General features: G+C 39.6%; 1 protein-coding gene across 2 annotated transcripts in view; it reads left to right on the forward strand.

The window, feature by feature from the left end:
* The first annotated feature begins 166 nt into the window (after positions 1-166).
* The window catches only part of garre1 (granule associated Rac and RHOG effector 1), a 34,299-nt gene continuing 12,653 nt past the window's right edge, over positions 167-21,812 (forward strand). Inside the window, exons 1-3 of one of the 2 annotated variants that reach the window (XM_008405537.2) lie at positions 223-254; positions 1,067-1,130; positions 13,556-14,935. In XM_008405537.2, the coding sequence (XP_008403759.1) occupies positions 14,447-14,935 (489 nt within the window). In that variant the 5' untranslated portion in view covers positions 223-254; positions 1,067-1,130; positions 13,556-14,446. Of the gene's footprint in view, positions 255-1,066; positions 1,131-13,555; positions 14,936-21,812 lie in introns of both variants that reach the window. The other variant, XM_008405536.1, reaches the window with a different exon arrangement.

The following is a 21,812-nucleotide window of genomic DNA, read 5'->3' on the forward strand; positions in this document are numbered from 1 at the left end:
AGACAGACAATAATAGCCTACACTTATTCCTGTCAACTAGAATTAAGTAAGTTTGATTAAAAAAACAATAGATATAAGGTAATTAAACGCAAAAATACCTTACTAATTACTAACAGGAAACGCGGTTTATACGACATATATCGGTTTTATTTTTAAAAGCTCCACCGGAAGTGCTAATTCTTATTGACTCGCTCTTGACTGCGGTCACACACAGACAGGGAATTCGCTGTCAAGAGGGTGGATGCCAAGAGCTGGTGAGCTATGCTTTGATTAAGTTAACATTTTTGGTGTGTTTTATGGAGGCTGTTAGGTTTCATCACGATGAAAACGACAGACAATAAAGAAGTGCCCCCTGGCCGTCAGCATTTGCTTGTTTTTCTCTCTCGCAGCGCCTACATTCGTGTCGCAGAGGGTTAGCTGATTAGCTAACAGTTGCTGGCTAAGCTTCGTGGCTAGCCTGCTTAGTACCGATGCATTCCTGATGCGTCTATTATCGGACGCACCTCACTCACGCAAGCGTACTTGCGATTTTCGCTACCATCACAAACTTACATTTCCACGGGGAATCGGGAAATAATCTCCMGCATAATTTTGGACGTATTTTGAGTTTCTGTGAGTATCGACGATCATTTCTTAGTACCCACGACCCCAGCATGATGCCTGCTGATGAAGCGTCTCCGCGAAGGCTAGCGAAGGAGGAGCGGTTGGCGCTCTCGTTTATTTTTGTTGTCACTGGCACACACTGCCTCAGATTTCATCCACATCTTGATTACGTTTAGCCGAAGCAGAGCAGGAAATACGAGAGGATGTGTCCTCCTCAGCAAACGACCGAGACTTAGTCGTTGTGTCCGATAACGGACCTGGGCGATCTCGGTCCAAAGTTATGTGCCGCTGTCGGCAATGACCAGTCGAGGAAAAACCGAGATGTAGGTTAACGTTATTCAAACGGGTGACAAAGACTGGGCTTACGTCATGTCGCGGCACATTTTGTTGTCGTGCTGACAGTTTTAGTCGGCTGATGGTTATGGGGGAAACTGAATTCGGGTGATATTTTTTTTTCTATCAGATGGGGGTTGGAGGTTGTGTGTGTCCACCGGGAGAGTGTCAACGGACCCAGCCGTGGACGGACGGTGTGTGTAGGCCTCGGCGTTCCGCTGTCACTGCCTCTTCAAACGGTTGTCCCAATGATGCACTGATACCGCAGCAGCCTTCCCGGCGACACTGCATTTAGGGCGTTAAAATGCCTTATTAATAGCTGCGACATAGTGTTCCCATGACTGGTGCCATGTCATCCCAGGGAGTTTCGGTGAAACCGGCTTGGAGCGCTTGGGGGGATTCTTTCACACCRTCCTGCTAAATAGTGATCTTGTCGCAAAAGAAACGTTTTAGGACAACAAGTCCAACAAAATTGTTGGTCTTGTGTTGGCTGAAGATTTAGGATTAAGCCGTAGCATTAGGTGGTGTTGTCGCGGGAGTGCCCTCGCTGGTTTAAGTCACATGTAGAGAGCAGCAGTACCTTACAGGTGTTAAAATATGCGCTGATATCATAGATCGGTATCTGCACAACGCCTAGAGACTTCTTTGGCTGTTTTTCCACATATCCCTACTGCGAAGAATAATGCAGAGCATCTCTTAGAAATGTGCAAATAGTATTAGTTCTGCATTTGAAGCAATTGCATATGAAGTTCTTTGTGGAGTTGTAGAATCTATTTTGGTTTTTCTTCACACCATGTGGGGTGTGGTTCTTGTTGAAGTGGGATTATTAAAAAAAAAAAAAAAATCCACCATTTGTTACAGACTATGCACGGGCCAKTGTCAAAGTATTCCAAGGTTTCAAAACTTAAAATTTTCTGTGGAACATTTTCTATGGCATAATAAAGTGCATTTAATGAGATGCCAAACTGACAGTTTTTTCTYCAACTGTGTGGACTTTCTGATTAGTTGGCTGAAAAGAATGAGAAAGTTTGTCGTTTGGAAATATTTCCAATTGCAAAATAACACGGACCCCCACCCATCACTTCTTATTTTTAAGGTAAAAGCCTTGGTTAGTGGACTGATTAACCATTTGAAGGTTAGAGCTATTGTTTCAGTAACTTGTGATGCAGTCAATAGCAGTTGTAAGCTGGGTTCATGTGATCATTTTTAGTCAAATAATYTTCTCTGTATTGAAAAGGAATTCTGATTTGTGTGATTTTACTTTATATCTTATGTACTATTTAACTAACGGACGATTGCCGCCATCACCATTTTGTTTTTATAAAACAAATTTTCTTCGTACTTTTGGGTTTTTAGTAAGCATGATGTTTTCACTCTAGTTTTGTATTTGCACTTTAAACATCGCATAATAGTTTGTTTTTGGATAACAAAAAGTCCACCAACRTTGGACATGTATTGCTATTATAGTCTCTTGATGTTAAAGTGTTAGTTTTTATACTCGTCGCCCTTTGAAGAGCAGAACTGAAAAAAATGTAATATTCTGAGCAATAAGCTTATTTATTTCTAAACTGCTAAATTCAGAAAGTATTTATTCGTTTTTATCCAACCTCTTGTATCAATCAAAAATAAATAAATGTCATTGACATCATTATCCTAAGCATAATAATAATGCTTGTTGTAGAAGGAATAATTGTCGCTTTTCTGCTTTAAATTGAAACATCTATGTCCAGTGACATTTTTTATTTTAAACATTTATATCAATACACWAWTTTTTCTTTTTGAGGTAATTATAACACGAGAATCTTGTTTAAGCCAATACCTTAATCTACACCTAGGAACTTTCTTGTGATGATACTGATTGCAGATTTTTCCTTTTTAGTTGTTTTAAGGAAATGTTAGTTATTGCAAGCAGCTATGATTTTCTAACAGATATTGAAGAATTGATTTAGTAAACATTTTTATAATTGAAAGAATATGCATGGCAGGGTTTCCCCCAGAAAACCTGCTAAGCCCGGTGGTAAGGGCACTGAGGCGGTCCACTGGCGGTCCACCGTGTTTTTGTATTAAAAGATGTTAAGTAGACAATAAAAGTACAAATATCTCTGGGTAATTATATGTTATGGGAAAACATCGTCAGTGAACTGCTATATAAACCCACAACTAGTCTTAAAAACAACCAATCAAAAAATACAATTAAAATAAATATCAATTATGTCCACTTCTGTTAAATCCAAATTAAGTCAGCAGCTCCATCAGGCCCCCCAGAGCTTCAGGGGCCCCATAAATGATAATATTTTAACATAGACCACAGATATATAAATGTAGCATTTGTTTATTGAGATTATCATTGCTGCTAAATTTGACATTATGGCTTCAGCATATATAAATTAAAAGACTTTAAATTATTTAACATATATATGTAAGATTTTAAGGAGCTGGCAAGTTTACTTTGTAGAAGCTCAAAGAACAATATTCATAGTCAGATTAGTTTGTTGCCTCAGCTACAATCTGATGCTGAGTTTAATCTTTGAGTGTCAGCTCTGTTTGTTCACAAATACAAATTAGTAAGCTGCAGTTATAATTTATTGCTTTTTAGGTTTKCCAGTTAAACTACTCCCCCTGTCCTAGACTTCACTAAATCTAACACAGAAGCTGTTAGAGGTGCTGATGTTTTTAGCAACAAAAGGGCCCCTAAGTCATATTCTGCTCCAGGCCTCATGCAGCGTTGGACCGGCCCTGCATTATGAGTTAAACCCGCTGCACTGCACAGAGATGCGCAACAAATGAGAGATTTAATTCAATGCTGCTAATGTGGCTTTAGTAACTCTTTCATTTCATGTCTGTTGAGTTTTCAACAAGGGGACACRGAAACTATTTTGGTTGGTCGTTTCTGGACGAGTTTTTCAGATGTCCGGTGGCCGCGCACATGAACTCTGTCTGACTAAAAGGGCAAAACATTTGATACGGTTTGGTGCTTAATGTAACCGGAAAAATAATACTAGTAATAATAATATAAAATCAGCGTGATGCGTGACTGCGAGGAGAGCGCGAAAGCTCCTCACCTGGTTAAACCTGCACGATGAGTGATTAGCACTGGGCCGTTAACCACTAACGCACCGACCAACCGCGAACACAGACCTAAACTTTACAGGGAAGACGGGGCTAAACGCTGGGCAGCGTGTTGAGATGTAAACGCCGCATAATGTTTTGTTCACAAATATCCATCATTCTCACCGCTCGCTCAATGGACCTCTGAAAGCGCGACTACAAGTTATTCCTGCGGTTCACGTAGAGCTGCTCAACCAGAGCTAACGCGGTGGGTTTAAACTCTTACCTTAATCAATAACTCCTCATAACTAATTATAATTCCTCACAGGGGGTTGATGTAAATATCCATAGCGGTCAGCCTGTGTCCAGTTCGAGTGAAAGGAGGAGCGTGGGATCCGCGCTGAGGTTAACTTTAGACATCCAGCTGCTGCAGCGCGCGAGGCAACGCGCAGAGGCCCAGCGGTGTGATTGGTCCGGCTTTAAATGCGTAAACTATGAACATATCTTCTATACACATATCTTTTAGGAATAAATCTGAAACGCTCGGAGCAACAGAAACACTTGCAATCCGGCTTTAAAAAAAGGCATTTTATTTTATTTTCCTAAAAAAATAAATTAACCTGAAAGGCTTAGCCTGGCGGTGGCGCTAGTAAAGCATGGCGGCCGCCAGGCCTATACACTGGGGGAAACCCTGGAGAGAATAACGGCATACAGAGAGGCCCTGGCAGGGATCTGATTCCTGGACTTTCTTGTTGTAAGGCGCCAGTGCTAACAACTGTGCCACCAAGCGGATACTCCAGCTTCCTCCCACTGTCAAAAAGTAAATGACTGTGAGGTTGCCTGGTCAGTCTAAGGCCTGTTATAGTGGTTCTACTTTTAGACTAAATTTAGTGTAATACTATATTAATCATAAGTCAGTTGTAGTTTTAATTGATGCCAAAAGGAAACACCTAGATTTGGCATGAAATAAAGCTGTTAAAGATGGAGGCATTTCCTTGTTTTTGTTGGGTTTGGCAAGCTGGTGCACCTCCATAAAAGCCGCGAGCGTACTGCTTGTGTTGACATCTGGCTCAGTTGTGTCGTCATGGAAGTACGTGCTTGGCTCTATAAAATTCCTGTCTCTGCTTAAGCTCAGTGTGTTTGGTGGCACAGTCATCTGAAAGGTTAGGCCCGTGTTAGCTGTTGGAGTGCTGCTCTGCCTCATGTTTTTCCACCAGCATGTGATACGACTGGAAGTGACACTTTTCCTCAGTCTTATATTCAATCCGGATGCATGTGTGAGGAAGTCAACATAGAGTCACAAGATTACTGTTTGTGCTTGCCTCGGGTGGAGTTCCAGGGATGCTTCCTTAAACAAAGGAGCTTTCTAGTGTTATTGTTGGTGCACGGTTTAAGATTATACAGGTGACTTCTGCAGTGGCGTCTCCTGTGGGAGATGGAGTGGGTCGGGGGGTAAATCAGGTCATGTTGGTATTTGGAATTCCTTGGCAGTACTGAATCAAGTGTTCCAGATTTGGTTTCCTAACTTTTGCCAATCTTTTTACCAACAGAAAAGGAATTCTTCCAGAAAACACTGTGTTAAAGGAAGCATTTTTTTTTATTATTAAGATATCTTTCAAAGTGATGCTTACAATGTTCTGTCAAATTTGCTTTGAATGTACCTTTGGACAGCACGTAAGTATTTTTTTTGTAAAAGCAGCACGATTGGCATTACGAAGCAGCTACCTTGGTTCACCTTCAATGCATCAATGTTTCATGTATTCTGTGCTTTGATGCTTGTTTTCAACACAACTATCTAACTTGAAAGACTGTTGGAAATTGTTGAAACTCGAGGCCTTCAGCTCTTGCATTCAGTGGCTCTCAAACGTATTTGTGCTGCTTGGACTCGTTCACATTTTGTCACAAGCTTCAATGTATTTTATGGGGATCTACAAAGTAGAACATAGTTGCAAAGTGGAAGATACTTTACATCTCATGAAAAGTTAAATATTTATTTTATTCAGAAAATGAATGTTTTAGAGATTTCTTACACATTGAGCAAGATGTTTCAAACCTTTATCTAGTAATTTTGATGAGGATGGCTTGCAGAAAATGAAAATCCCAAATTCACTGCCTCAGAACATTTGAATATTGTGAAAAAGTTAAATACAGGAAACAGATGGTGTTACACCCTAATCAGGTAGCTAACTCCAAACATCTGCAAAGGTTTCCTGAGTCTCTAAATGGTCTCTCAGTCTGGGTCAGTAGGCTACACAACCATGGGGAAGACTGCTGATTTAGCAAATGTCCAGAAAACGGTCACTGCCACCTTCCACAAGGAGGGTAAGCCACAAAAAGTCATTGTTAAAGAAGCTGGCCGTTCAAAGAACATAAAAAGTTGGTGGAAGAAAGTGTGGCAGGAATAGGAAAATTCAAGAATTTGGGAGAGCTTCTAAGGCGTGGACTGAGGTTGGAGTCTGTGCATCAAGAACCACAAAGAACAGACGAATCCCACACATCGGCTACTAAGGAAAGAAAATAATTGGACTATTGGTTAGTTAGATTATACAGGTGACTGTATAATCATAACTTTATTTTAGAATGAAAATAAAGTTATGAAGAAGTTTTGAGAAAATGAGCTTCCATGTTGCCTGTAGTTCAGGGTGAAATATCCACAGTCCGTGATGGTTTGGAGTGCCATGTCATCTGCTGCTGTTGATGACGTGAGGATGTGTTTTTCTTGAAGTCCACAATCACAGCAGCCATGTACCAGGAAATATTAGAGCACTTAATACTTCCTTCTGCTACAAGCTTTATGGATATGATTTCATTTTCTGGCAGGACTTTGCCCCTGCCCACACTGTCAAAGGTACCAAAAGCTGGCTCAATGACCATGGTGTTGTTGACTGTGATTCATTGGACAGTGAACTGGCCTGATCTGTCAAGAGGAAGATGAGACACGAGAACCAACGATGCAGATGATCCGACGGTTGTTATCAAAGCAACCTGGGCTTCAATTACACCGAACCATAGACTGCTCGCCTCCATGTCACTCCGCATTGATACACTAATTTATGCAAAAGGAGTCTCAACCAAGTATTGAGTGCATAGAAATAAACATGCTATTCAGAAGCAGGAGGTCTGAAGTTTGACTGTGCCACTCTAGCATACAAATATGGTTTATTTTAAACCCTTCTATTGTAGCTTTGGCCGTATGTTTAGCACCTAAAGGGGCTTTAGTTTCACCTTAAACTGTAATTTGAAAGTTGGTATGGGGGTGAAGGTGTGTTCAGGGTGATGTGGAGTGCCCCACACATGGTTGGGATCATAAAAGCTGACATGTGGAGTGCATAACTGAAGGTTGTTAAACCTGAGCCATATCTCTCTGCAGACCCTCCAGAGTAACCATGGGCCTTTTGGCTGCAGCTTTGGTTAATGCTCTCTATACCGCTCTGCTCCTTCACATAACGAGCATTTTCCAAGGCATAAAGAAGACACTAGTCCACACAGTGAAGCAGCAAGAGGGTTTATAGATAAGGCGGTGGAGGGGGTGGNGGGTGGGGGGGGGTGAAGGCTTGTGGCCTGGGAAATCTCCCTCTCATCTCCTGGGAGACCGATTCAGTGTTAGCTTGTGGTCGGCTATTTGCCCCGCAGTCAAATGTTCTCTGAGAAATGCGTGACTGCTCGTGCATCGGAGATGACCGAATACTGCAGAACAAGAATCAGGGCTGCTCTCAGAGAATGTGATGCTTATCTTTTTTTAACCCGTGCAGTAAACACTGCAACGTTTATGCTTTTTCTTGAGCATATTTGAGTTCGGGCTCAGCAAAAGTCAATGGGGCTTATAAATTCCTTAGTCTTTAGTGACTCACTAGGCTTTTAAGAAAGTGTAAGAACACATCTGCGGTGTAGTTTTGTCCTGGTTTAAAATATAGCTCCCTGGTGGCTGGAATGCAACACCAATTGTAACTCCAGAATACAGCCTGCTCGATATAGGCTGAGAGAAGCATTTTCATCCCCATAGGCTACCACCAGACTTTCATGAATGGATCTGACGTCAGAGCCTTTCATCACAGCTCTCACTTGTTGAAATCCACTGGTTGAGCATACTAAGCACACTCTATTGTACACTGCTATTTAGAGAGGATATCAGAGATTATTCTGTTTGCTCACTGGTGAATGCTGAAAGACGTTTATGCTTTATTCAAATATGCAGGTTGGTTCAAATCTGACGAGACGTTATCAGGTGGCTTTCCTTTGTGCCCCTGTCAATTGTACTACATACTATTCCTTGCTAGTCTATTGTTATTTACCAAATCAAAGCTGAACATTTTCAACAGATAGTCTTTTGCAGCACTACAAACAGTTTCTCTCTTGATTTTATGTCTGTAGTTTGCCAAAAAAAAAAAAAAAGGTTGAGCTTCATTAAAAGCAAGTAGAACGGGTTTAGGATCAGAGAACTTCAAGAAATGTATTTTTAGTTCCAAACTGCAAGGCAAAAATCAGATAAAAGCAGAATTTGTTGTTTGAGTAAAACCAAATCTGGACAAGAAGCATCAAAACTAAAATCCAGAAAAAGCACAACGCTGACTACAAAAAAAAAATCTATTCTTGTTTAATATTTTATAGCAGCCAAGGCCTTTTCCTTCTTGTCTTCTCACAAAGTTGTGCAGCTGCATGTACAAGTCTGTTTTTTTTCAATTTGCTGGTATGAGGAGACTGGACCTGCCACAATACACTCCTTGTGTTTTGTGGGCAAGAAGGAGCCTGGCTCCACTCCTGTCACACAGTTGCTCATGGCACTTGTCCTGTCATTTGGACTGACCTCCTTGACCTGTCTGCTGATTGTCAGACTTTATTGTGACCTTTTTTGTGCTCCGAATTCCTTCAGTAAAGCTTCTCCTGCCAAATATCCCCATCTTTCCGCCTTTGCTTTCCAAACGTAGTTACTACATTGATGCATATTTGTTCTGATCTTGATACTTTGGAGCAAAGTTTCACACTTAATGTTTCTTCTTCACTGCTTTTTTGTGTTTGTTTGAATCCACATAAAGAGGCTTCTGGGGAATTGCATTCCTTTGCTTCATTGACAACAGATGTAGAGGAGAACTTTTTTTTTTTTTTTTTTTTACTTTGAACTGAACCTTTTGCAGCATCTAAAAACAGTGCAGTGTGGATTCTAGGGCAGCTGTTTTGCCCGTGAAGGCCAAAATAGACTTCGTGAGAGAGCTAATGTTGGGCCTGTGGTTAAATCATCTGAGGGCTTGTGTTTGCCTCACAGTGGCAGATGGATAAGAAGCTGTCAGCATTTGTAACAGCTGCCCCATCTCCACCTATGAGGCCACCTTCTTGTGACTTAACAGCCGTACATAAGCTCAACTGCTTGGAGCTGAGGAGCATTTCTAGTCCTGGAAAAACTAGGTTAACAGGTGTCTGATGTCTTTAGGGGTCTCGATGAGTCATACCTGACAAGCAACTCTAAATAAGCAACCCTGCACCATTTAAAACCTCATTTAAAACAACAGGATATCAAAACGTACATTTCAACAAACAAGGGGTGCAGAAATGTGAGAATTATTGTGATACAATTTCACAGTGTTTTAATAATCTGACAGGCTGCAGCTGACAAATTGATCTTTTACAGAGGTGGATATGGACGTTACAATATTTAACATATTTGACTACTGTGCAGATTTAGACTCCTTGACTGTAGTTTTGTGCTGAGTTCTATCCATCATTATTGGAAACGATATTAGCGACTTCCGTCTTCATTAAATGGGAGAAAATTTTGACTCATCTTTAATATTAAGGACACAATGACTGATTGTTTTAGACGGACACTTCAGCCTGTTGCGATTAGTCAATTAAAATTAAAATGAGCTCAACTTCCAATGTGATTATTAATATCTTTGGAGATCAATTTTGTTTGCTGAGGCATTATAATCCATCTTACTTATGGTTTCGGTACTTCTAGGTATATTTGTTGTCATAACAKGCCAAGAGATTCTGAAATCAGTGTCTCCGTTCTCAGCATACGTATTAAAAGAGATGATKTAGTACTCCATAATCTAGGGGAGTGTATTTTTATTGAATACAAGTGGTTTGAGAATGCATCCCTGAGGAACCCCTGATCATTGTTTGCCCCGATTTATAATAATCAGATAATACAAAGTAGTCCCAATCGATGAGGAGAAAATTTGCAAATCATCTCTTTTGAGTTAATTAGTGCACCTCTAATTTTATAAATTTTTGTCAGGCAGTCTTAGTTAGGACCAAGCCTTTCGGTGCTCTCAGACATTTTTGTAGCTTGTTGCTAGACTCGCACTACTTTAAGCAGACACCTATATGTTTAAGAAGGAGGAAATCATTCTTGGTACRGGGTTTACTACATACTTATATCCATATCTAGTGTCACTCTATGCTTGACGTTTTTGTTGGTGGCGACAGTGAGCTGGCTGAGGGAAACCTAACCCCCCTTCCTGTTGAAGTCRAGCAGCTGACATGTACGTCGGTGAGTGGGGGAAATAGTGCTAACATTAGCCCCAAGCAGCTCTAGTTCAAGGGGGGATGTTGAAGTGGGCTGGAAATGCTCCAGTGCATCCAAAGAGACGCTGCCATCACACGTGTTTGTTTGGGTGTGAGCTCTGCAACAGGAGGCTGGCAGACGACAGAGCRATTCTGAGAAGCCAAGAGGCTTCATTAATATTGATACCATGTCGTCTTGTTATGGGRTAACCTCTGCTAACGAGGTTTTGTATTAATGCCGGAAATGTAGACCACTGACACTCTCTAATAAGGTTACCTACAGGAAGTGTAGAGTTCTCTTCACAACAGAAATCTTGTTGTGTTCAAGCTTAATGGACTGTGACTTAGATTGTTAAAGCTTTGAACCATGTAATAAAACTGGGTGTGTATTATTATTTTTTAAAAGATTAGCTAACATTGTTASGTGAAGATTGTTTGCCACATGTTAGTGTTTTGAATCTTAGACAATGAAGGGGCTCCAACTCTGAACATTTCATGGTGATTTRTTCTCCCCTTTTGAACAAACACGTATCCCAGGGATACCTGCTTTTGATTAATCTTCATCAATAGCTCAGGTGACAGGTGCTTTAACAGCCTTTCAAATTTATGAGTTGTTGTGGGGAATAGTTTTATTTATATTTCCTTACCAAGAGTGTTGCATGTTTTCTCTCTGTGTTGGCTTGAATTTATTTTTATTTTTCCTTGTTGTAACATTGTCCTCTCATGGCGGAGGTGACACTGCTGTGTCGTCAAATCCATTTGTTAGATTAAATCAATCATATAAATGTACGTTAATGTTTGACAACAGGAATAACTTATCTTTTATTTATTAATTGCTTGATATTATTTTTTATCTGGGGAATGTGCTCTGGTTTACTGTTTACCTTGCGAAGGCTAATATCCTATTAACTATGTCAACCAGCAGGCATTGAGGGGCACCTTGCAGATTCTGACTGTGCCTGTAATCCTAGGGATTAAGAGGCCTGCACTCTTGCACCAGATAACTGCCCTGAGTCTCAGAAAAAAAACTTCTTTGTAATTGCACCTAAATTGCTAATCYTTTTAGTTAAATTGCCAACCACCTTAATAATTGTTCATTATTTTTTGCCAATGTCCTGGCAGGAAAATAAAAATCCAGATTTTGCAGCTACTGCAATCAGTTTTAAGTCTTTATTATGTGGATATGTTGGTTTTAATTATGTGACTGTTTTAAATCTTTTAGCTGCTTGTTTGTTATACCTAAAGTACCTTTCAGCTTTTTGAATGATATGTAGAAATCTGGCGGTAATATTCTCAGTTTTTTAAAAATGGTCCGAATTTTCTTCTGTTTGACACCGTGGTATGCCTTTACAGTATTATCCATCACACACTYCTGTCCTTGTTTGGATCATCAGTTTAAAGATGTCTGGTTTTAATAAATAATTTTAAGATGTAATGAAAAGGATATAGCTGTAGCACAGCTGCAATATAGTTAGGTTGGGAAAGGTCTTCTGAATACATGATAAAACATCTTGTGTTGACTGAAATGTAACCTGAAGCATTGCATTCATTTGATATCTGATCCACGTTTTGTCAAAATATATAAAGGCACTAATGTGGTCTGTTGGACCAGCACATCCTGTGTATTTGGATAATGAATCACAGGCAGACCAAAACAACAATAATGCTGCTCACATCAGGGCTAACTGTGTCTGTAACTGAGGTATCCTGAAAGGAACTTTTAAAAATAATAATTAGGATGCAAAGCAACACTTACGCAGTGTTACAGTAGAAAACATGTTGCCCCATCCATTCAAAAGGTCAGTGGTTTCCCTCTGTGCTGGTACCAGACAGATAAGGGTGGCCTGATTTTTTTTTTTTGTTGCTTGCCATAGCCCCTGTTTGTAAAAGGAAGTGAGGTTTAGAGGTCAGGAGCATTCTGGTGGAGATGTGTAATGGAAGCTGTTGCACATGTGGGACGACCACACAGCTGCTTAGCTCACAGTAACGGCACATTGGATGGTGTTATCAAATTGGGGTGGTGTTCWTTTTCCGCAAGTTGCTTTTTCTAACTTGTAACCAAACATGGGAGCTCCAAGCACGGCGTCTGAAGATAACGGTCTGTTTTCCACTGAGTGATAACCCTGGTGTTCGGTGACTGGATGGTTTGCAGTTCCGCTAATATTCTATATTTTATAGAATATTAACCAATAACTCAGTATTTTTTACTGTGTAGTATGACTAAGAGTGAAAGTAGTATATTTCTAATCAAGTGAAGAGGCCAGAGTGAGATGGATGAGTGAGAATGGGAGTATTGTGACTCCCACCAAGTAAAACTCAAAGACCCCACAGTGATTTCCAACAATGGTGTCTTGCAGGAATGTCTCTGCAGCTGCTTTCTGCTAAATCAGACACTGCTTGAAAGTTTTTTGTTGTTTTTTCTTGCAGAGATGTAAAAAGATGTTAGTAATCGTCTGGAAATGCACATTAAAACCACAGCTGTAATAAGATATTACTGCAGATCTCAGAGAAWTAGGACTTAAGCCATTCTGCCGTATACCTCCTTGTTTAATAAAGCAAAACTATAGACTTTACATCATATTGCAGTAGATTAGAATTATTTGTTGTGGTTCTGTAGGAAGTTGTTGAATTGTGAATTTAGATATAAAATGTTGAATGATTGGTGGCCAACAATGTGATGAAATATGAGAAGTGTGTTTTGTCTTACAGCAAAAAAAGGGAACAAAACTCTTGCAAAACAGATGAAAATGGATGACTGTATTGTTAAGATTCTCTTGTGAAATAAAGTTTCCATCCACGTCAGCCTTTTATCTCGGTTCTGTTTTTCTAAAAATATTTTTTCWTACAGGCTGTCCATAAATTGGTTTCAAAGCTACTTATTTACAAGTGTGTTTGCYGGSTCATTATTGTGATTACATAATTAATATTTCTTATTACTTTGAAAGTGACCTTTYGAATCTATGAGGTTTTTTTAATGCACCAGTGAAGCAGATGAGATGAAGCTCATCCTTCCTCTCTGACTTGATGCTAACCCTATCTTCTGTTGCTCTGCCTCTTCCTCCCTCAGGAGATGACCTAGAGGCCTTACAGATACATTTGTGCTTTCGTCGCTCTAATCTGCATCCGCAGAAAACGGCAAGATCTGGAAGCACACTTGTTTCCTCCGTGGGTAATATCTACCTCAGCCAGCAGACGGGGAAYACACCGGGACGCTGCTGGGAGACTTCAGACAGGCAGACAGAGCCAACAGCTGGCCGCGCGCTCACTGCCTGCAGCGTCCTGCTTTGTGAAAAGGATTTGAGACGGACTGGATCTGTCTGCCTTTTTGCTTCCCACTGAAAACAAAACAGTCGCATCTTCTGACTCCAGAATTTATTCGCTTTTTTAAGAATTGTCATTTTCCCCTTTGTGCTGTTGACCAGTGTGTCTTTTTCCATGGATGCATTTTTTTTTTTGCTTTTGGCTTTTAAACGAGTTTTCTACTTTTACTAGTGTAAAGCTGGTATAAGATTATATATGTAAATACATATGTGAATGTTGTATACTGTMTTAGAAATATTTTTCCCATTCTGAAGGAAAGTTAATGCACTTTAAAACTTTGCTGTGATACTTTTCCTTCTCTATTATGATAGTTTTTTTTGAAGCTGGAAACCGAGAGGCTGGGGTGTGTCTTGTTCTCTAAGCCAGGCATGAAGAATCTGCAGCAGGGCTGCATGTAAACATTTTACTCAGCCTGTCGGCTTTCAATCACACTTTTTTTAAAATTTTTTTTTTATTGCCACTTCACAAGGCACACTAAGATGAACCTCTGGCAGGTGGAATCCTTGAGCTGTCTCTCGACTTAACTTGACCAGTTGAAGGACTCTCGGACTGAGTGTTTTTGTGAGACCGGCCCAGACTGCTTTCTGTGGGAAACAGACGACGAAAGACAGGAGCTTCCGGTGCTGTTGCACCACCTATGTATTGTTGTAGTGCACAGGAAAGTAAAATGGACTACAAGCGTCGCTTTTTGCTTGGCGGGTCCAAGCAGAAAGTGCAGCAGCACCAGCAGTACCAGATGCCTGAGCTGAGCCGGACCCTGAGCGCCTCTCTGACTTCTTCACCCATGGGCACTGGGGTGGGCATTCCTGGCAGCTGCCACCCACCTGGCTCTGGCACCACGACCGCTGTTGCCGACATCCAGCAAGGCATCTCCAAATATCTGGATGCTCTCAACGTGTTCTGCAGGGCCAGCGCCTTCCTTACAGACCTGTTCAGCAGCGTGTTCAGGAACTCTCACTATTCCAAAGCAGCTATGCAACTGAAGGACGTGCAGGAACACGTCATGGAGGCGGCCAGCAGGCTGACTGCAGCAATAAAGCCTGAGATTGCCAAGATGCTGATGGAGCTGAGTGTCGGGGCCGCTAACTTTAAAGACCAGAATGACTTCAGCCTGCAGGATGTTGAGGTACGTGGTAATGGAGAATCAGAGCTTCCACACAACATTTTGTTCCATATTTTTAATTTTATTYATTGATTTAAATGAGAGTGCAAATAAATGAACATAGTAAAATCCTTTAAACCTGTCAGACAAGTGGCTAGCATTACATTAAAAAATTAATAAAACACATTAAACCCAGAGAGACTGAAGACAACAATGCCTAACAACACAGTAGTGTTAAATACACAAAGGTTTAATGTTCAGATAAAATGTTTCTTTGTATATCATTTATAATGAGCCTTTAAAGATAGAATATGAACTCCCTTAAAGTTRCATTGCCAGTCCTCTGTTATAAAAATAAACTCTAAAATGGGTGGAGTAAGACCTTGTAAAACTTATTTATATAGCAAAAATTTAAAATGAGTGAAATTCTTACACCAACTGAGGTTTTCCAAAATGTTCAAAAGGTGCCATGACAGACTTTTAATTAACAGCTTTTAAAGTTTTCTTGAACGGATATTATTTTATGATTAAATCGATTTCAGAATGACCAACCAGTTATGCAATAATCAACATGTGGAAAAGTATAGAATGAAGATGCAACGCATCAGCATTACAATCTTACTGGGTCTAGAATAGAGGATGAAAAAGTTTGGCAGTCTGGAGCAACATTATGGTAAGAAAAGTGTCAGGAAAATTAATCAGTTGATATAATCATCACAATTAAACAATGCTGCCACAATAACATATTCCTGATTATARTACAGCAAAAGTATTAAGTAAAAGACCATCCTGTATATGACTTAGAGTCTATGTAACAATCAAAGATGTGTCTTGGACATTTTTTGTTATAAAAATCATTTTTTGGACACATCTGCAAATATTTGACAAATGCTTACTATAAAAATGTGAACATAGCTGTTTCAAGGACGGAATCTTGTGGGACCCAATCAACGAAGGAATACATGATTTCACCGTAACAAATGAATTTCTTTCTTTTKGTCAAATAAAATTCAATCCGAAGAATAGAATAGCTTGTTCAGAAAGTATGAAATGTAGGATTAGATRAGAGAACATAGGGATTATCTCTATCGCTTCATGTTTCCCAAACAATTATGCCAATTTGTGACTATTTGGAAACAGAAAAAAAAACAGATCAGATTAGCACCACATACATGATGTAACTCATTTATTTTTTATCTTCTAGATGTGGTGCAAAGATGCTTAGCCGCCCACTGTCATAAGGCTGGCTCTATGAATCAGTGTTTCCTGACTCAAACCGGGTTCTCACGCCCAGTGTCAATATCTCTGAGGGTGAGGTGTGAAAAACAAGAGGGATGTGAGAACAGAAGCCACGTTTTGCCAACCTAAAGACTGCACCATATTTCTGCAGTCTTGTGTTTGATGATTTGCAGACTGTGAAATATTGCATGAGTGCATGAGGGTTACTCAACAGGAGAATAAATAACTTGCTATAACTATTTTAGTTAAAATTCAAAAACAGAGGTTCGAATGTAATGCACATGTTTTTTTTAGTTKTTTTTTTTTTACAATTTCTAACAGTATCTGTAAAAGATTGATCCAAGTATAGATATATTTTTTACATTTCACTCTCTTAAGCGGGGGCTGCTCTCATATCAGGAGGAAATTCTCCTGAAATCCCCTGCTTGCTCTTTTGTTGTAGATCTCGGTTATGTTCAACCCACTTTAAGCTCAGGTCACTGGGTTCATGAAGTCAGGTTGGACAACTTATGTTGACACTGTCAAGCCTTGAGCGTGGGGTCATTATAGTTTACAACATCAGTCTTAGAGGGGCCCCAGCAAAACATCTGGACTAAATAATTGAAAAGCTTAAAGCATTTACCAAGTTGCTTATTCTTCAAGAAGTCAAATTTGAAGTTCATGTCTTGCTAGTAATCTTTTTTTGTGACATGGTTTAAAAAGTATTTTAAGTAGAGCCTGTTTAGTAAAGTCTGTCTATTTTTATGTGGGCACCACACCCAGACTGTCTGTTGGTTTGTCCTATGCTTAATGGARATTTTAAGGCATGCTGGTGAYCTGTGAGTCTCAGTCCTTCAGATTAAACTGTTGTGATGGAAAAACTTAAGGGAATTCGCAGGGTGACCCAAGTCCGGAAGCCAGGAGGGATTTTATTTTAAACTAAGACACCACTAAAAACAAGGAACATTTTCCAAAAACCAAAATAGAATTCAATCTGAAGAATTTAGTTCATTGGATTGATGYATCTTAAGCTAAGGTACCTAAATCTGGGCCGACTAACTTTACTTTCTAATTAATACTCACAAAACACCTGACTGTATTTAATTCCAACCTTTAACACTTTTATCTTGCATCAATGTTTGAAAGTGCCACAATCCAACCAGTAAATCATTTGTCAAATTATTGTATAGACCCGTTCAATAAATTTGGTTATTATACAGAAGTTCACTTATTTCAGTAACTCATTTCAGTGAGATAAATAGATTGACACAAACTGATGTTTTAAAGCCTTAAAAACCTTACTTATTTCTGTAGTGTGATGTCATATTTCATGTGCTAAAGTCRACCTTGAAATAATTTGACATGTCACGATAGCTTGTGTTAAATAGAATCACATTTGATTGGTGAATTTGCACAGCAATTTGCAATCACCTGCTCTCAGTATTAGCCACACCCACTAACTTTGATGAACACCCTGAAATGTTTAAATAAGTATTGAAATTATTATATTTTTAGCACACTGTTCAAATTTGAACTGATTTCCACCTTATATGAATACATTGAAGTATYCATCATATTTATTTCAAAGGGTATTTAAGTTATCACATAACTATTTAAGGATTTCTGTTTTAAATTGTGGTGCTTTTGGCTCTCTGTGCAGCTACTGGCTGAGCCAAGGCTGTAGGTCTGTAGTAATATTTCTCCATCTAGTCTGCAGAAGCCACAAAATGAGAACGGCACTAAGTCTGCATTGCTAAAAAAATAAATAATGCAGAACAAAATTATGAGGGATGTGTTGTAATTGTCTCCTTCATGATGAAGGATCTTTAAACAAAACTATGACTTAGCAGCCAACGGGTGTGCAGCAGCAGCCAACACCGGTGAGGGACTGCAGAACTTCTGTGGATGTGGCTGAGCCCAAAACAGGAAACACTTCTGCACCGCAGTCAGTTAATCTGACTCTCTGTGGTCGTGAATATGCACAGATAAATATTAGAGGAAGGCCAAGTCTGTGAAAGTTTAGACCGCATGACTTGGAACTTGCACTTGGTGTCTGGACCATGGCATTAAAGGCACATTTGTTTCAGCACAGATGGATGGTTCTGCTATTAGTTATAAAAACCTTTGTGGAGACCACTCTGTACATACAATAATATTATGCTAGTAAATGTAAACTTATTTTAAACATGTAAACAAGAACAGTGGATGGAAAGGCAGTTGGCATKTTTGGTATAGCTCCAAAGAAAGAAGCTTGTCACAATGAATATTACTGAACTCTGTGGTTTWGTGATGAGTCATTTTTAACCAACAGTCACCGTTCAGTCTTTYGTCCAGTTTTTTGTTTTATAAAAACACATGTATGTTGAATAAAGTAGTTTACACATCATGTGCTACTAACTCAATGCAGGGTATAATGCAAGTTTGTGCGTTGCTCGTTTATGGAATGTGGTCTGGTAGCTGGACAGACTGTGAGGTCGTCTAAACGAACCAAATAGATTGTTGAGTTTGGGGAGTTGTGGTATGTGAAGCTTTTCCCTCTTTCTTTCCTTCTTTTGCTCATGTCTCCTTTCTTTCTTCTCTTTTCTTGCCTCCTTCTATTCCATAAAAAGAATGTGGTTCTCTGGCAGCTTGGAGGGACACTGCTGCCAAATATGCATGAAAAGGTCCTTCTTTTTAGGGTCTGTTTGAGAAACTTGTAAGTTTAAAGCACAGAAATAAAACCAAAGGCAGACGCAACCAGAGAGGCATTATGACATCTACAAAACATTCACTCATCCCCATGGGCAGGCATATTAGTCTACAGCTTCTGACATCTTTTTTCACAATGTTACTGCCTTCACCATAACGCGGTGTTCTTAATTTTAAAGATCAAACCTGTTTATAGAGAGGGACCCAGCAGGGTGTAATTTCCATTGACTAATACTGAAACATTTACTGAGGAACACATTCATAAATAAGTTGCTGCGTGCAACATTTTATAAACTGAAACAGGCCTTTAAATAAGTGCAAACATACTTGGTACACAGATTGGTGCCGTAGCATTTCTGAGCTTACTTGTTTACCCCAGTGTAAACCAGGAAAAATAGAAGATTTTCCTTCTTTCTTCAGATTAAGTGGAAACTATTGGTCTTGCATTGCCTTTTTTTCATTAAAATACCAATGAATAGATTGGGAAGTTGAGTTTTTCAAAATTCTACAGTCATGGAGCTGCTGTTGCTGACTGCTTGTTCATTTAGAGCACAGTAAAAAAAAAAATCTAACTTATGCTGTACTCTAAAGCCATTGTAACTTTCCTGTCAGATAGAAGCTATGTGACATGAAAACCTGGATGACTTGATATCAAAAACCAGATGGAGGCTCTTTGAACAACCTTTAGGTACTCCAAGGATCTTTTATGTAGGCACATAAATGACGAATCTGCCTAATGAAGTCTTGATGAAATCTGCACATGTATAATAACTTTCTGTTATCACCATGAAACCGGAGCTCAATTTTTTTCATCCTGTTTTTTTATCTTCGTAGAGAATCGTAGATTAACGAGGGACATCTCGCATACGTCTTCGCTCAGGTTATACCCCAAGGTTTCGGAAGATATAGCATACACTAAAGGAGCAAGTATTTCATTGCGACTGGTGTCTGAACAAATCATCTTTTGTTTTAGTTGAAGATTTTCAGGCGTCCCGTTTTTGATAATCTTTGCACTTTTATTTGGAATAAAAGAAAAAAAAAAGATCAGATTTAAAGCGTATTATAACGTTTAAAAGTTCTAAAAATGTGTTGAAGGAGAATGCATATAGAAACAAGGGTCCCAAAACAGAACCTTGAGGGAACACCTTAATTGATCAAGACCTGCAACTTGAAACTGCTATGAGTAAAGACCTGTCTGATTGCATTGATTGTTTCTAATACACAGACCCAGTACCTCAGCCTATTAGATCAGAGCAGCAGTTGGCAACAACCCTTTTCTAATCGCTACAATAAATAATTTGAAGATGGGTCTAAAGCTGCTAACATGAAATAAGAGCCAAAAAGGCAACAAAAAGCACAGCAGGACTGTTTACATTGACCAACTACGGTAGAGAGCCTTTTTATTTCCTCCCCCAACAAATCAGACGGCAGTCGAAACCCACCAAGCAGACATCTGGTTATTATAAAACTTCCCATCAGCAATCTGGATCTCAGGAACATTACCCCCTTAGATTTGGTGTTCTGATAGTGCAGGTGTGCTCAGAAAATGGAAGTCTTAAAGTGATGGATTCATGAGTGGCCTTGTTTGGTTGCAGTAGGGGCCAACAGCGGCTTGGCTCTGCTGCACTCCTTATTTCTCATATTTTCCATGACTGTAAGATACTGCACAGCCAATAACATGTGTTATCCATTATCTGTGCTGAGGCCATGTCCTCAGTTTTTTTTCTACTTGCTCGGTTATTGTAGGCTTTCACACTAGTTTTTGATCTGAGAGTGTGTGTTTGTGTATTTTTATCCTATTTAGGATATGTTGGCCTCTGTGATATCAGCCTAAAGCCTCATCATCTGCCTGAGTATGTCCTCTGGTATATATCTCACAAAAACAGTTCAGATTGATTTTAAGCATTGCTTTCTTCTCTTTTTTTTTAAGGATCCTTCTATGTTTCGGGCAATCTTGTCAAATCTAACTCAATTGTTGCCAACAGTTATTATCCTCAGAGGATAAAATATAAAATCTTTTCAGTTTATGATGTGATCAAGTGCCATCTTCTGGCCAAAGATATATATTTTTAACATTTTTAAATGCTAGAAGCATGGAAAAGCATGCAAATAAGACTGCACATGCTTCAAAAGCATCCCTCTGTTGTTCTATGGTGGTATGTCTCACCATTTGTTACTTCAGAGATTTTATTTTCTTTTGTTTATGGTCTGACAATTTCCTGTAGAAATGATGGCTGATCAACCACTGAAATACTCTTGTTAGGATAAAAAGACAAAGCAAATGAGGCAGCAAATTCCACCATCTGTAATGRATCCGTAAGCGTGTTTTGTTACGATAACAATGAAACTTCCAACATGTGGAATTTTACGCCTCCCCTTATTTACACGGCACAGTGGTTCCCATGAAGTGTGGTGCTGAGGACCAAAAAGTGGCTGCGTCCTGTTGTTTCTGCCCGCTGTCAGAACGCGACAGCATATTTCCGTCCTCACAACTCAGCAAATCTCTTGAGATATTTTCAGCAAGTACCTGAAAAAAGAAAACCCTGTGACCATGGTGGGCCCTGTGGTGTCCCGTTTCTCTCCCTCTAACCAGCAAACAAGGCAGAACTATTCTCTCCGTGCACAAACGCACAATTTGGGATTGGTAATTCCTGGATGATGTGCAGCTAAAATTGAAAAAAGGAACTGTGAAGAGCACTGTAGGGGATTTTTAATGACAGTGAAAAACAACAGATCACCCCTTGCTTTAAAAAAAAAAAAAAAAAGTTCCATTCCGATGATTTGTGTGTTTTGCAGCTCATGGTTGACCTCAAAGTTAATTACAAAGACGGTCTTTTTGTGCAGGAAACCTTTATTCTGAAAGTGTGTGTTTTAACTTGACCACATGGTCATGGCCTCAGATTGAAGGGGCTTTCCCAAAACCTTTGCCCCAGAGAAAAACATCCTAATGCCTTGCAGAAGAGTTCACTCTTGTGTGTGTGTGTGTGTGTGTGTG

This window comes from Poecilia reticulata, linkage group LG3, assembly GCF_000633615.1.
Source record: "Poecilia reticulata strain Guanapo linkage group LG3, Guppy_female_1.0+MT, whole genome shotgun sequence".
Taxonomy (NCBI): domain Eukaryota; kingdom Metazoa; phylum Chordata; class Actinopteri; order Cyprinodontiformes; family Poeciliidae; genus Poecilia; species Poecilia reticulata.